Source organism: Centrocercus urophasianus, unplaced genomic scaffold, assembly GCF_019232065.1.
Source record: "Centrocercus urophasianus isolate 14NV4802_14NV808 unplaced genomic scaffold, USGS_Curo_1.0 seq_42, whole genome shotgun sequence".
Classification (NCBI taxonomy): domain Eukaryota; kingdom Metazoa; phylum Chordata; class Aves; order Galliformes; family Phasianidae; genus Centrocercus; species Centrocercus urophasianus.
Genome location: NW_024885000.1, coordinates 1633711 through 1649579, shown reverse-complemented (window position 1 = coordinate 1649579; position 15869 = coordinate 1633711). Strand labels below are relative to the sequence as shown.

The following is a 15869-nucleotide window of genomic DNA, read 5'->3' as shown; positions in this document are numbered from 1 at the left end:
TTCCGCCCAGCCCAACCCGCTCCCCCCGGAGCCGCAGTTACCGCCCGCCGCCCCGCCCCGCATTAAAGACGCGTCCAAACGGTAAAGGACAAAAATCAGACTTTGTTTATTAAAAAAATACTTTTTACAGGGAGGAAAGAAAAAAAAATTATTATTATTATTATTTTTTCTATGCATTCCGTTGGACTATTTTACAAAGAAACAGCTCGGACACGGGTACAGTCAGCTACTGAAAGAAACGCACCGCAGTAAGGATTATTCACAGAGAGGCTTTAGAGCTTTACCTGCGTACACGACTTAGTATAAAAACCTCCGTAAAACACTTGCTAAATGTCAATAAATACGCTAAGGCCGCACAAAGCAAACAGCCTTCCAGGCAATGGGACGCGTCCTCGGTCGGCAAAGGCTTCGTAAATTAACCACAGAAAACCGTAGCTGCCAATCAAACCTAATCACAAAACAGCAACACGGAAACTGCTACACACGTTGTACAGAGAAACCAGAAGCGTTGGAAGTTCCTTAAACTATTCGAGAGTGCCACAGCAGGTCGCCTTCTCTATGCCGTGTGCTTTGCCCCCCATCAGCTCTGAAGTTGGGATTTTGGGGCTGGATCCCTCCCTGAATCGGCACCTGCAACCAGCCGGCTGTGCCAGGTGATGGATGAGAGCTTCTGCCCACAGTAGAAGCTCTGACAGTTCTGTCCCACTGTAAGGGGTGAGGAGAGCTGATAGCGTACAGAACACAGCCCTTTTTTACGTATGGTGACATCTGTGCCTATGAAGAGAGCCAATAAATCCCCTGAGAACACTGCACTGAGCATCCCAGCTTCCCAAAGAGGCGGTGTCAGATGTGCACAAAGTGACCAAAGCACATCTGAAGGAGAGGACGGAGCTCAGCGGAACCTCACCCACAATCTGCATTCTGCTATCGCTTCTGGCACAGCTCCCTCCTATGCTTCACATTCTGAGAACAAACCTAAGTGTGCTATTAAACAGATGTTATCAGTGACTGAGCATGGAGAGAGCACGATGCTATGGGGCACATCCCTCCAACCAGAGACATCCCGGAACTTTTGGGATATTTCAGGCAGCGCCCACAGATTTCACTACAGCAGTTCTAAAAGAAACACAAGCCATTCCCATCTTCTGCCTTTATCCATTTAGAAGACACTATCAGAATTCACACCAAGGATTCCCAAATTGATTTCCCTTCATTCTGCCTCAAACACAAAGCAGACAGGTCAGTGTGCAAGGGGCTCTTAATCTGTGTTACTGGGCCTTTAAAGGTATGTTTGTGGGATCACTGGAGTACCTGCAGCTCTGTCAGCTCCTGAGCAAAACCTCACTGCATCGCATTGCCCTGCTGACACGGCCAGAACAGCACGTGAGAGAAGGAAAACGGGCACTTGGAAGACTAGCAGACTTCTTAAAAGGAAAGAACGCCCTCAGGTGATACGATCTTCAGACATGAAGGATGAACTGAAACCACTATTGCCTGTGAGGAATTTTACTTTGCACAACCCTTAAAGCTATGAAATTCCTCTCAACATAAGAAGTGGAAAAAAAAACCCACCAGAGAACAGACAGCTCGTTAACGAACCGGTCCAGATGATCTAGGATTTCTGCTAAGATTAAATTACACCCCTGCATGAATCACATTTTATCATAAAAGCTTTCCATTCTAACACCTTATTTACACAGATTACTAAACGAGTCACTACCACTTCAATCTGTAAATTAGTTTTAAATTGAAATATTTCCTAGTCCTCATTTCTGTACCGAAGACAATACATACATACACATAAGGAGTAATACAGGCTCTAACTAATCACTGCAGTATCATCTGATGATTTTTTCTTTCTATCAGTTTAAAATAGTGACCTCTACACTGAGGTGCTAATATGTATATAAAAGCCTACACAAACAATATTGCACAAAGTAATTTTTATAATAGAGTAACATATTTTAGAGACCCTTATAAAGAGAAGAGTAATAATTGATATTAAAAAGATGCGTCCAGAACTAACACAGCATCTTTGCATTTGTCTACTCTAACATAGTGTTTCAAATCTTTCCTACCCTGGTGAGGATGAGAACAGATAAAGCCATCTGGAGACAGCTTGAGTTGCACCAAAACCCAACTTGTACTCTAAATGTGGGTAGGGGGAAGGGAGAGGGTGAGAGGGACAGGATCGTTCCTTTCAGTGACCGGAAAGGGCAGCAATAAATGGGGTGAGTGAAAGTCAAATACAGATTACATATTAACATTTAGAAATATTGAAAGGTCGTTCAAGAACTGTTGAGAGCTGACACTCCAAGTATTCAGCACCTACCACTGATTCTTCCACAGTACCTGGGCACCCAAAAGCTACACATGGAAACAGCAGTCCGATGCCATAATACTTTTTATTGTGAAACAGTAATACAGAGCTTCCTAGAAAATGGACATTCTGATGGTGGAAGTCAGTCACCAACCCAACGCTGTTATATTAAGTGCATCAGTACAAGGGAAAGTGTGGTTCCATTGGACATGTAGTACGACCCGATCAAAACAAGCTGCCAAGTCGGTTAGCATTTGAAAGCCTTAAAGTGCTCAAAGATAACAAGTTCCTCCACAAGTCTACCAACAGGTTCTCTGCCTTCCACACTGGTATTACATCCAGAGGAGGCAGCTTTTGGGAGCAAAACCCTCGCGCCAAGTAGCACAAGCAGCGCAATGATGAGCGTTAGGTCAGTAAGCCATGGCATTTCAACAGGATCAGACACTGCCTTCAGTTGGATTTACAGATCACCTTTGTAGGATCTGTAAGAAATACAGAGCAATTCCTACAGCTCGTTTAGAAACCAACTCGCATATGAACCGCGTCAACAACAGACACCAAATATTTCACAAATTGTCCACAAAAGTGCTGTGCTTTCTCTTTTTTCCTAGCAATTAAATTGTGATGGGGAAAGTTCCTACAAGTCTTCTACAAAAGCATCACTTTCTGGTGAAGAGAGTGAAAAATCGGGAGATAACACCAAGCAGTAGAGTTAAATCATTTTATGCTCCTGGAGGAATTTCATTCTGGTTTTGAGGAGATATTCAATATCTCATTAGTTAAACAGAAAGAAGTGGTAGACCACTGTTACAGGTTGTACTAAGGGGTTAAAATACAACTTGAATTTTGCATAATCTGTGTAAAAAAGATATGCTTGACATTTTGGAATGTCACCTTTCTTTATAGAATTATAGGCAAGATTTCTCCAATAAAACATAAGCCAGTTATAAAACTATAACTTCACATCAAAATTTTAAAAAGTAGTTAAAAAATGTTTGATTATATACATATCACACAGAAGAGACTGCATGATCCTGCGGATTGTGTTGCTGATCAGACTCTGTTTTAAAACCTGGAAGGGGCTGGGCCACCTGATCTGCTTGCACAAGTCCTGAAAGCGAAGCAACAGAGGAGGAGAGCATCCCTGTGGTAAGCTGCATTTCTATGCCTGGTTCTTCACACTCTGTTTTAACACTCACACATCGGGCTTCACCTCTGGGCTCTGTCTTTCCAGGAATGCTACTGTTCAAGTTTGAATCGCTCTCTGTGTTTTGAGAAGTCTCCCCCACGGGGTGATATTGTTTAAGTCGTATGTGCCAGGCTAAGCTGCAGACTGCTGACACTGTTTTGAACTGATGAATGACATTCCTAGGGATGAAGTAGATGTCATTGTCACACAACTGAATCCTAGCATAGCGAATGCCTTCCCGTCTCATTTGGTTTAGTTTGGCTTCATCCACCCATTGAACACACTGAGAGGAGGAAAGATGGTAAAGTTAGTGCTGGACTCTGTTCAGGGCAAATAATTCAGTACCCACCTAAAATAACATACTTTGGATCTGCATCACATTTCTGTTTAAGAAGCTTTCTTTTTTTTTTTTTTCTAAACAAGAATTTTGTTCTTTGAGGGCCACCAATCATCATCACTACAGACATGACAATAACAGAAGACCGCCGTGTGACTCAGAGCAGGAATCCCAGTTTGGTAGAAGGGAAACAGAGGAAGGAAAACTGCATAAGGGAGCTGAGAACTGATGGCCACAGGGGTACAGAAGGGGTGGCTGCACAATGAACCTGAAAACTGTCGAGCTTCCTACAAAGTGCTGTCAGTAGGAAAGCTCAAATACCTGTGACACCGGTGGTTCATGCAGGTCCAGCTGAAGTCTCTGCACAACATCAGTGAAATCTTCAGCATGGAAACAAACCACATCTTTGGTTATACGAGGCTGGTCGCTCCTACAAAGAGATGAGAAGTGCAAGGATTTATAAAGAACTTCAGTTATAGATGATTGTTTCATTGAACAAACTACTTTCTTTTCTACTGGGCACAAAGTCTCATCACTCCTCAGTAGATATGCATGCTGTATCAGAAAGGAGGCACAGTCTGTAGATAGTTGTTTTTTTTTAATGCATATACAACAGAAGCAATGATTTGGTGGACAAATACCATACTGATATGCCAGAAAATGAGGCTGACATTTGCTGTACACCAAAGTATCTTGGAGCTACAATTCGCCTCCACTCTTTTATTCTGTGATTAGGCAAAATAACATTGTATAAAAGAAAAAACGCAGAGTAACCATGTGGCACCCTGAAGCTGTAATGAGGACAATATTAATCAGCTGGTTTTTAATCTAATGGCTGTGAACCAGATAAAAGAAGTTCTGGCATGTGTTTTTCCATATGAAAACTTAGCAGTACTGCTAATGATGCTATTAAAAACTATTATGAAAAACCCAGGAGGCTGTGGATGCCCCATTCCTGCAGGCATTCAAGGCCAGGCTGGATGTGGCTCTGGGCAGCCTGGGCTGCTGGTTGGGGACCTGCACACAGCAGGGGGTTGGAACTGGATGAGCATTGTGCTCCTTTGCAACCCAGGCCATGCTGTGATTCTCTCATCTACAGTAATTGTTAGAAATAACTATGCAAATCTAGAGTTTCTGTGTAAGGTCAACAGCAACACCTCACGCACACGGAGTGAGAAAACACTGCAGCTTTAAAGTCCATTATTGAGTTCCTAGATTGCTGTCTACAAAAAGTAGCACTAATACAGCTGTTTAGGAAAAGAACAGCCACAGCCACAGTCCAGGTGTGGTACCTGGAGGCTCACTCTGTATGTCATAAATGTTTTTGTAAACTTGTTACAACTTCAGTACTCCCTCAACAAGAGAGAAATATAATAGACATATGCCTTACATTTCTCAAGCTACAGACGGCATTTATTTCATTACAGGGTTTAGACAATTTCTTTAATTAGCCTTTTTTCCCCAATGGATTTTCTTCTCAGGGAGAAAACATTGAGATTTGCCCCCTCCCATTACAGCAGTAGCATTTCAGTGGCACTTACCATTCCCCAAACTGCACAGCCTTCAGAACACCTACAGCAGCCGTGCTCTGCCAGTCAAACCCCTGACCCACATGGTCAGCATGAGCCCTTGTTCTGTCTTCAAACAGAACCTCACGGGGCTCGCTGGTCCGAGGTAGGTACTGGAGATTCTTTATTTCATTCATTGACCTGTAGCATAATTAAAAGACACACTAAGATCTGTGGCAAACTGCTCAGAAAAACAAATGCTTGTATTGAAGTAATCTTTACATGCTGTATGCTGCAGGTTTCAAAATCAAAGGCCAAAGCATTTCCTTCACTCTGGTTATTTGACAACAAAAGACCGAATCCCATCAAAACACGCTTCCAATTTTTCATCTAAAATCAGTTCTACAGCACAATCTGAGAAAGACAGAAAGTACATCTACACACCACAGCATTTCCTGTGATAGCACTAACACTAAAATACAGCTCTAGAGGTTTAAGGATCTAAGTTGTTTTTGAGCATTAAACTCCCCAAATTAGTTCTTCCTCCAGAAATCAGCTGAAGGATTGAAGTGTCTCCTGGGGGCTGTGAGAACTGGTTTTAACACTAAGGAAGCACCGATGAAGGCCACATTACTTTGAGAAGTGACAGAACTACAATCGCAAGTGATAAATCTACAACGTGATATTTGCACATTCAGCTCAGTTCACTGAGCTAATCAAACAGAAATGAAAATGAAGAACGTAAGCTTGAGAGAGCTGAAGAACTAATTACATCTAAAACATCAAGGTGTTGTTCTCGAGTCCGAAGAACACAACTGCAGTGTTCTTCCTTTAGAGAGAAAGAGAAGCCAAGGATTACCGGCGCCGTTTGAAAGGCGATTTTGGCATATCAGCTGTTGGGATCATCTGCTCTCCTGGTCTCACCCACATTATGGGACCATCATCACTTTGTGACCTGCACTGAAGCCTGAGGCTTGAAAGAGTACCCCAGGGCAAAGTCATCTAAAAAAAGAAAAAAAAGGGAGAAAAAACACTGGGTGAGATGGAAAAACTAAATGATGCCTCGTTCAAACTTACTACCAAAGCTGACACTCTTTATGAAGTAAGATATATTCCAAGGTAACTTCAAACTCAGTTTTCAGGGAAGTAGATAACTGGGTAGCTGATACACGATAGTGTAAATCATAATCAGCTTTGGAGTGATTTACAGAACCATAGCCAGTTTGTTCATACCTTCCATTTGGATACAGGAAAGAGTGCACCTCCATCCTCAGGAGCCCCAGTGATATCAATGGGGAAAACACTTTTAAGGTTTCTAATCACTTGAAAATATATGAATCTTAGCAATCTTTTGAACACCTAATGATGCACTTAAAGTAAACACCACAAGTTCCTGCTTACTCTCAGAAATGGGGACTCTTCCAACATATCCAGGAATTCTGGGAAGTAGTCCCCAACTTCTTCATCCACTGCTCCAACAAGGCTGATCTGCCGCATGGGCCCTGCTCTGTAGGTTCCACAGCAGTACGTTCGATTGACCTGAAGGACCAGAAAGACAAAAACACCACCACACGTTCAGTGCTGCTACAAGAAATTACAGTTTTCTAATATAATACACTAAGCTACCAATGAGTTTTCATCCAAATCCGTGGCTTGTCTCCATCTGTTTCATTAGTGGTGCCTTGAGGAGCACACAAGGACTTCAGGACGTCTGTGTCTGCAGGGTATCCCAAGAGAAAATAAATCCTTTTTAAACTACTAACAGGACACGCTTCTATTGCTTGAATAACAACCAGGGAGTGCTTGCCTAATGCAGGAGCAACACTTCCAGGCTGACGTGAGAAAACTGACAACCAAAGCTTTACTGTGACTCAGTTTTTCACCAGGAAGCTGGAACTATTAATCACTGCACTTGAGTACTGCTTCAGCATTTCAAACTCTAACATCCCCCAGGTCCTCTCCTTATTACTGCAGTGAAAAACCTGTGTTCCTGCATTTAATGGTTCTGCAAAGAGTGCTACAGTGCATAAAAATCAGAGAATAAACTGAGGAAATGAGAGGTCTAACTAAAAATCAAGAGTCAGATGCACATTTCAGTTTTCATCTTTACCAAGGCTTATTGTTTGTAATATAACCTACCAACACAGCCATGACCAGGAACACCTGAATCTCACAGGTTTGTTTTACATCCTCTGCAGCACAGACCCTGTTCTCAGGTCACAGAATGGCCTGGGTTGTAAAGAACCACACTGTTCATCCAGTTCCAACCCCTGCTGTGTGCAGGTCACCAACCAGCAGCCCAGGCTGCCCAGAGCCACATCCAGCCTGGCCTTGAATGCCTGCAGGGATGGGGCATCCACAGCCTCCTTGGGCAACCTGTGCCAGTGCCTCACCACCCTCTGGCTGAAAAACTTCCTCCTAATATCTAATCTAAACCTCCTCTATCTCAGTTTAAAACCATTCCCCTTGTCCTATCACTATCCACTCACGTAAACAGCCATTCCCCCTCCTGTTTATAGGCTCCCTTCAAGTGCTGGAAGGCCACAGTGAGGTTTCCCTGGAGCTTCTCTTCTCCAAGCTAAACAAGCCCAGTTTACCTTTCCTCACAGGAGAGCTGCTCCAGCTCTCTATCATTAGTGGCCCTCCTCTGGACCCACTTCAAGAGGTCATCACAAAACCTTCCTTGGGAGAGCAAGTGACAACACTAAGTTTGTTTCTCACAGCCATTTATTGATGGAGTTACAGAAGGTATCCTGTGCACCACAGATGGATGAATGAAGTAACCTCGTGTGAAGTGTCTGCTCTTACAGTTTTCCAGCCAACAAATCAGGTGTAATTAAATATCCCATGAAGTTGTTAAAAGGAAATTAGGCGAGATAAAAGTTACAGCTACTGCTGCAATTTTGTCCTCTAGCAGCAGCCACAGATATTCTGCACAAGTACAGAAGTTCAGCTCGCTCCTTCCTCCTCCGTGCACATACAGTTGGTAGCAGTGACACATTTCAATAAAAGCCTTCAATAAGAACTTCAGTGAGAAGCAGGAGCTGATCTCACAGCTCTGCTGCTGAGCCCTAAGCTCAGCTGCACCACATCACCTCCACCTGGATGGTGGAGCTTCGCATCCCAGGTCACTCAAAGGAACACTGCACTGAGTTACACCACCTGAAGCTGAATTAGCACACACTGTCAGCTTCTGATGATACAGATTTTATGTTTGTTTGTTGTTGATTGGGGCACTGTCTTTGGAGACCTGTTAATTCTTTCTGGCTGTTGCCCTAAGTTCAAGTTAAGTCCCCAGATCCTATTAGAACATGACTGGTAAAGGTAGAATGATCTCAGCTGAAACAAACCAGTGTTATCCCAGGTCTGTGCAGCCACAGGAAAACGAAGGACTAAAATGCCCCAGTCCTCAAGTCAGTTACAGTTAACTGCCTCGTGCCATTAAGGCAAGTGAGAGACAGGACTTCCAGACGAGTTATGTTCTGTTGACATGACTTGCTGAGGTTCACTAACATCTCACAGGAGCTTGTCATGAAAGTCAAAATGAATCAGGAGAAAACACACACAGGATTTTCCTTGTAAAAACATTAAATTTTGTAAAGAAAAAAAAAACCAAAAAAGCCTTTTTTTTTTTTTTTTTAAAGGAAGTGGAATGTGATACAAAAGAAATGCGAGAGCTTGAAAGGAGATAAAAATACTTGAAAGAAATGTTGGACTTCTATGTTTAGCTGGTTTTTAATAACAAATATGTACACTTGGATTAAAGTCAGCCTGTGTTTATGCTGAAAGCATGTGCCAGCTCAGTGCAGGCCTGGACAGGCTGCTGCACTCATTTCAAGCCCCACAGTCACAGTGGGAAGAAGTTCATCAGTTTAAAATGTTTGAGAAGTTTCTCTGTGGTTTCAGGGAAAGCAGGAACCAGGTACAGTGATTTTTCAGTGCATCAAGTCAGCTACAAAACCAACCACACAAAGACTTTGCTATAAAAAGAAAGAACACAAGAAGGCTTTCTATTTACAAAGGAGAAGGAAGGAGGAGAGTGTGACATTCTCTACCATTACAGCAGGGGTTATGTTTGTCTACAACCTGCCAGATACATCAATAAGAGCATCAGGCACTGTTCATATTGCTTTTAATTGATACACCACATCTGCAGTACAGATGCACTGTTTTTCTTTAATACTTGGGTAGCTTCTGTTAAAAAAAGAAAGAAATGACCCTTTCTGAATGAAGAGCTTCCTCCAGCAGTAAGAGAAGTTAAAACGGGGCAGCCATCCAACAGCAGGATGGTTCATTGGCCACAGCTGTCAAGGACAGTTTAACCTTTTCTGACAGCATGCTGCAGGAGTAGGAAAGCTTCCTATTATCTATCACCTGTTGGCTGCTTCTCCCATCTCCTTCCCAGAAGCAATATCAGCTTACAGAGAAATCTGATTTTTCCCTCAGCTCTTTCCTCCTCTTTCCTCCACTGTTTCTCAAACCCTTCTTTTGCGAGAATCCTTACAGACCCTACAAGGAAAATGATCAGTTTCTTCTTGGAGAAGAAAAAAGCAGGAGTGGATTGTGAAGGTTAGATACGTTTCATTCTGCAGACTTAGCAGATGTAGTAAGATAACGGCCAGAGAGAGTATGGGTGCCTATCAGCTGCACTGCTAAGAGCATTCCAATTCCTCTGCCCTTATGCAAAGGAATTTACAAGTCACTGTCTTGAAAGCTCCTAGTGTAACTGAACAGCTTTAAACTAAAGCTCAGCTTTAGCATGTAAGTACTCAAACAGATAAGCCAGAGCCAACACCAGCAGGAGAAATCCAGAGAATATTCAAGCTTAAGTACTTTAACGTACAAAACCCAAACACGAGCTAGTATAAATACACACTGGAGTGATTTAAGTACTCCATCTGTACTGTCCTCACTGCCCTGACAGCAGAGGAATTCAATTTGCCAAGGAACTGATCATTAGATTTAGTAAAGTCTTCCAGATTCAGGTCCTTACCTGGAACTCGAGATGCTTTCTAACAATATTCGTTTTCTCTAAACCAGTAAAAGAAACAGTTGAATGCCATTCAAGCCCAAGGCCTGGTTCAGTATAGCAAACAAATTCATGCATACAGAAGGTTCACCATAAAAGCTGAGGCAACTCAACTGAGCATCCTCAGCTGAAAGCAGAGTACACAACACTCCTGGGCCATGCTTGGTCTGCACAGGTGTAACATTACCATTCTACAGCACACTTGTATGGGACATTTCCTCATGTAGGAAAGTCCAAAAGTGAAACTTAGCCAAATTAGGCTGCCAAGCAGAACAACCTGCCTTATCCTCCCCTTGCTCTCCTAAGCAGAGCATTTGGACCATCCGCAAATAAATCTTACACGCCAGCTTGAAAGTTCCAGCAGAATGCAGCTACCGTGGTTTAATCCATCAGCTTAAACACATCTTCATGTTCTGGCATTACCCACACTCTCCAAAGACTCGTATTTCAGTTGTCTTAAGAGCTGTGACAACTTACGCTGCTGTACACATTTGTTCAGTGTGTGAACCACACCAACACACTGCAGGCAGAGGAGATTAAACCCAGCTCAGCATGACCTGCTTAGAGAGGCATTTCAACCCAACTGAACCTAACGTCTGACTCAATCGAGTTCAGAGAGTGCTTAAAATAGAATTAACTGAATACCAGCATAGCCTGTAACCCAAGGAAGCCTCTTATTCACACAAAGCTATTCTGAAGTGAGTGCTGCAGCAGCTCTCCATTGTCAAAAACACTCATAAGCTAAGCAGTATAATTACTGATTTAATGGTGACTGTAACTGCTGGGAAGTATTCAAATACTCTGCAAGTTACCATACAATAACCTTGTAAGGCAGTAACCAGTTTTCCAATGCAAATCTGATACACAAGTGTTTGGTAACCTTCACTAGACCCAGATTACTGCAAGTTATACAGTTCCCAGTTCCTCCTCCCAACAGGTGATCCAATATTCAGGATCTTAACTTCTTTCAAGCACTGTAGCAGAAGCAAGCAACAGTTTTCAGGCTAGACTGAGAAAGAGGAGGTTTTACTCCATCTCTTACAAATTCACCCAAACCATAGCACTGCTGAACGGTCACAGATACTTCCAAGCTTGATGACAAGAGCCAAAGGTAAGGGCTTTTCTTAACAGAATCCCATATTTAGCTTAAATGCCACTGATGAATGCATTTAAGTCACATGAGATATCTTGAGAGCTTGAGCCCTGAGAGACCAGCTTTCAGAACTAAGCTTTTATCCTCTAAACAAAGGATGAAAAGGTTTTACTTCTACAGATTTAAGATAGGCTGAAGCTATCAATATCAAGGCAGTACATAAAGTGAAAGCCTTAAATCAAAGGCTATTAAGAGTATTCCAGCCATCTGACATTGGAAGGCAAGTACAAATTAACACCCCCGTCAGACCCACAGATGTGAAAACAACTTCTCAGGCATGATACACTGAAACCTAAAAAGTAGATACTTAGAAACCTAAAAATCAATGTTACTGCAAACAAAGACTGATCTACTGACAGGGGGGAAGTAACCTTAGCATCTGTGATCTAAGCAACTCTTAACACACATTCGTCTGCGGTTTCAGTGTCAGTATTCTTCCAAGCTCAGAAAAAGATCAGAAGCTTGCAGGAAAATCACTACAGAACTGTGAAAGGTGAGGGTTAGCAGTGCCACAGGTGTGATTCACCAGCTACCTGTGCACACGGAGGAACTTTGAGCAGGCAGAGAAGCAATCATTTTTTCCATCTGCTTAGAATAAAAACAACACGTGCCTCACCTACTTTAGGCTATCCCTGCTCTGGATCAATGAGGTCAACCACATCCAAGGTTGTGAAACTCACACGCTTTTAAACAGATCTTACCTGAGAGTGAAAATTTGAAATTGTTGTTGTTTCAATGTCCTTCTTGCCCAAAATTTCCATTTTCACTGGAGTGTTAGGGAAATTAAAAGCAAAGTAATCCAGGAAGTCTGGTAAATAAGCAGCTGCTCCATGTACTATGGCCAAAGCATAATAAGCTGCGTTTTTATCATTTTCACTGAACGACAAAGCGAGAAACTCTTCTGCAAATCTCTCCATCTCCACTGGAGACAAAAATGAGAGTTCATCCATGTAGGCATGAAGGACCAGGGCACCACCATTGGACTGATGTTCTTCGTGAATGAAGTTACTGAATTTAGTGCCAGTTTTCAAGAAGCTGCTGCGAACAGAATGCTCCTGGTGTGTCACAAACGGTGTCTGTACTCCCTGGGGCACTCGGTACTCCTGCATGCCCAAATTCAGTCTGCAGAGCTGCTCATCCTTAAGATACCTGAAGGATTCCTTGTTCATTTCTAAGTTATCACACTGTCCTTGAGACAAAGTCTCTTTGTCGATGCGGGTGAGCCCAGCACACACTGTCTGCACTTCCTTGTTGTACATCTTCAGACGTTTGCCCCTCACATCTTCCCGATGTTTCTTTTTCTTTTTTTTCTTTATCTTCTTCATAATAAGACTGTCAGCTCGTTGGGTTTTGCCATTTTCATCTTGAGTTTCTAGCAGCAATAACAGAGAGAAGATTAGAGTTCTGCACTGCAGCACATTCACCCAAAAAGAACGAAGACTGCAATTCCTACCATTATCTGTTCCCACAAAGATTGACCAACGGTAACACCTTGTCTTTTGACTTAGAATAAAATAATGGAACAAAAACACAGCACATCCCTTCCTAAGGAAAGCTCTGAATTAAGGAAACCCCCTAACCTCAAGCTTAACATTTCAGAAATACTTCCATCTGTAATAAATTTGTTAGAAAAAACTTTTGAAAGGAGTACATATTTCACAGCATCTAAATTAAGATGCACATTAATAACTCCTGACATTTAAAGCAGTGCCATGCAGAGGAAGAGGATAAACAAGTATCCATAACATTTAAACATCACACTTTCATTATAGAATACCAGCCTGATTTGGGAGACAAAAATATAGAAACAAAACAGTGCAGCTGAAGAGATATGAGCATGACTGACATTTAGAGGGAAAAAAAAAATACTTGGAGCAGTTCACTTTCTGGCAAGAAAACACCTCTGGCCACTGATCTTTCCTATTAAAGAACTGATATATCTGGGCAACAGGATATTTTAAGTAAAGTTTTCATATTCAGCTGAGTGGAAATTGATAAAGTCAAATATAAAGGGATAGCTGTAATACAAACAGGTATCACAAAGTATCCAAACAATCACATCCGTGTGTTCAGTTACCTTGCACCAGTTTGCTTCACAGGTAACTGTCAGCTAAAAAGCACTGACTTATCAGTTTTGGTTTGTTTTTTGAAGTTAATCAACCTTGAAAATGCTGAAAGGCTTAAAGAGATGAATGTAGAGAATCTGTCAAGCAACATGCAGCTTAACTGCTTATCTTTCAGGCTTACAAATACTTCGAACAACGTGGCAAGTAACAATGATAGGAATCTGCTGGTCCAGCTGCTACAAAACCTGAATTGCTCAGATTTTAATCTGCCTGAATCAAAGAACGTGATGTACATAAAACCTAAAGTGCCACATTGTCAGGATAAGCTACAGGCATCAGAGCAATCTGCTGCTGATGGCAATATCTGACCAGGACACGCAATAGCTGAAGCTCTTCCAGTTTCCTAAGCACAGAACTCCATGCTAATCAAATTTCCCCTGTACACAAAGCTATAGTTTATATTTCCTTTCTTTTCTTGCTGTATTTGAAGTTAGAGAAAAAACACACTACAGTCACCTAGGAGAAAAGCTGTAATAACAAATACATGCAGCTTCAATTAGTTAGCTTCACCATGGTATTTAACTGTATCATTAATGCTCTGCTCTCTGAGCTCTGTACTGGAGATGGTTGACCTTCTTAACAGCCTCTTGTAGCAAGCAGCCTTTCTCATGAAAGAAATAGTTGATTGCTTAATATACTAACTCCATACAATTGCTTTAGGACCTGAAATACAAGTTTTGCTGTTATGCCCCAGATTCTACAAGAAGCAAGTGGCTTTATTTTTTATTACTACTAGAGAAGACAAGGAGCAGAAAGGCAGCACCAGTCGTTTCAGTAACTCAAGTGAACCAGCGCCTTCAGTAAGCTTCTCTGGAGGTCTCAGAAGTTAAGCATGCACAATCTCACTCACTCACTATGCTCTCAAGTACAGGTTCTGCTTTTCCAACTGTAAAGAGTGAGCTCAGATCTCATCTCTGGGGAGCCCAGAGATTCCAAGTCCAAGTTGAACCTAAACAAGAGTTTCACGAGACTGCACAGCTGGGAACACTTCTGTGCTGATGTTTCTCATAATTTTTAGATGTTAACGGTATCTTAAACATCTCTAACTTGATATTTGGTTTGAAAAACTCAAATATGCACCAGTTTTCACTGAAAGTACCACCCTGCTTGAAGATATTCCCTAATAACAGATATGCACGTTGCACTTTGGAACACCAGCAAAAACACTGGAGATGCTCACTGTCATCTACAGCCAAATATAGGAACAATACAGACAAATAGGCAGCTTAATTAGATATGAGAAGAAAAGCTGGAGTGAAACAACAGCCCCCTCTCCAAATGCACTAGATGTGCAGTCTGGGACAGGTAATGGGGAGCTTCAGACTCTCAGCTAGCAAACAGCTTTCCTTTGCAAATTTGGAATTTAGATGGTAATTATAAAGAGCATTTAAGTCTTCTTTAAAGGAGGTCTCATTTAATTGCAGGATTAGAATTGACATACAGAGGCACTCCCGATCAAAGAAGGAATACTCCTTTAGTTTATCAGCACTCATCAAGCCAGCAGAGTCCCACAGGCACCATTCAAACAGAGGTTTAGCAGCACTGAACAGTGGCACTTGTGCTCACACAGTCACACAGCAGTGCCTCTGTAACCAAGACCATCGTTACCTCCACAACAGTTTTGCCCATTCTTCAGACACTACAGCTGGAGTTCACACTTCAGACCTCACTCTGTAAGCACCTGCATTCCAGCTTTCCCCAGCACCACACCATCACATCCACTCCTGAAGCAGAATTCACAGCGCATCATCCTCACTACAGCTGCATCCCACCCGTGCTGCTTCTCCTAAGAGGCTTTTTACTACCACTAATCTGTGAGACACTTATCCTGTACTACACACACACACACACACACACACACACACACACACAAAAAAAAACAAAAAACCTTAAATACAGATTCTTAACAGTGAAACTCTGAAGCATTTAGTAAAGAAACAACAAGCTGCTCCTCAGTTCTGCTAAGGCAAGCCTAGCAGGAAGAAGGCTTCGCTTCGGAAGCATTCGCACTCCGGATCCACACCGAGGGCAGTTCCGAGCAGCAGCAGCCGCCAACGGAGCCTCAGCTCCACGCTCGGCCCCGAGCTGCGACCCGCCGTAGGTCAGCAGCGGGCCGGGCCGCGGCTCGGGCTGCCCGCACACACCGCGCTCCCAGCGCACGGAAGCGCCGTTTCCTTTCCTCCCGCCTTCGCCCGTGCGGGAGGCCG

The 15869-nt window shown here is 42.6% G+C and overlaps 1 protein-coding gene across 1 annotated transcript; it reads right to left on the bottom strand.

Moving 5' to 3' along the window:
* Positions 1-84: 84 nt before the first annotated feature.
* RSBN1 (round spermatid basic protein 1) lies at positions 85-15412 on the bottom strand. The gene is made up of 7 exons (XM_042833483.1): positions 15333-15412; positions 12238-13093; positions 6756-6893; positions 6214-6356; positions 5388-5555; positions 4168-4276; positions 85-3792 (listed from the first exon to the last, which is right to left on the bottom strand). Exons 1-7 carry the CDS (start codon positions 15410-15412, stop codon positions 3331-3333), a joined length of 1956 nt encoding a protein of 651 aa, XP_042689417.1. The 3' UTR covers positions 85-3330.
* Between the last annotated feature and the right edge of the window lie 457 nt (positions 15413-15869).

Excerpts from the sequence above, each read along its gene's own strand:
- RSBN1 (XM_042833483.1), bottom strand. The coding sequence starts at position 15,412 with ATGATGCGCTGTGAATTCTGCTTCAGGAGTGGATGTGATGGTGTGGTG. Across the intron at positions 13,094-15,332 it reads GGAATGCAGGTGCTTACAGA|AGCTTTCCTTAGGAAGGGAT; the intron begins GTGAGGTCTGAA and ends TCCTTAATTCAG. Across the intron at positions 3,793-4,167 it reads ATGAACCACCGGTGTCACAG|TGTGTTCAATGGGTGGATGA; the intron begins GTATTTGAGCTT and ends TCCTCCTCTCAG.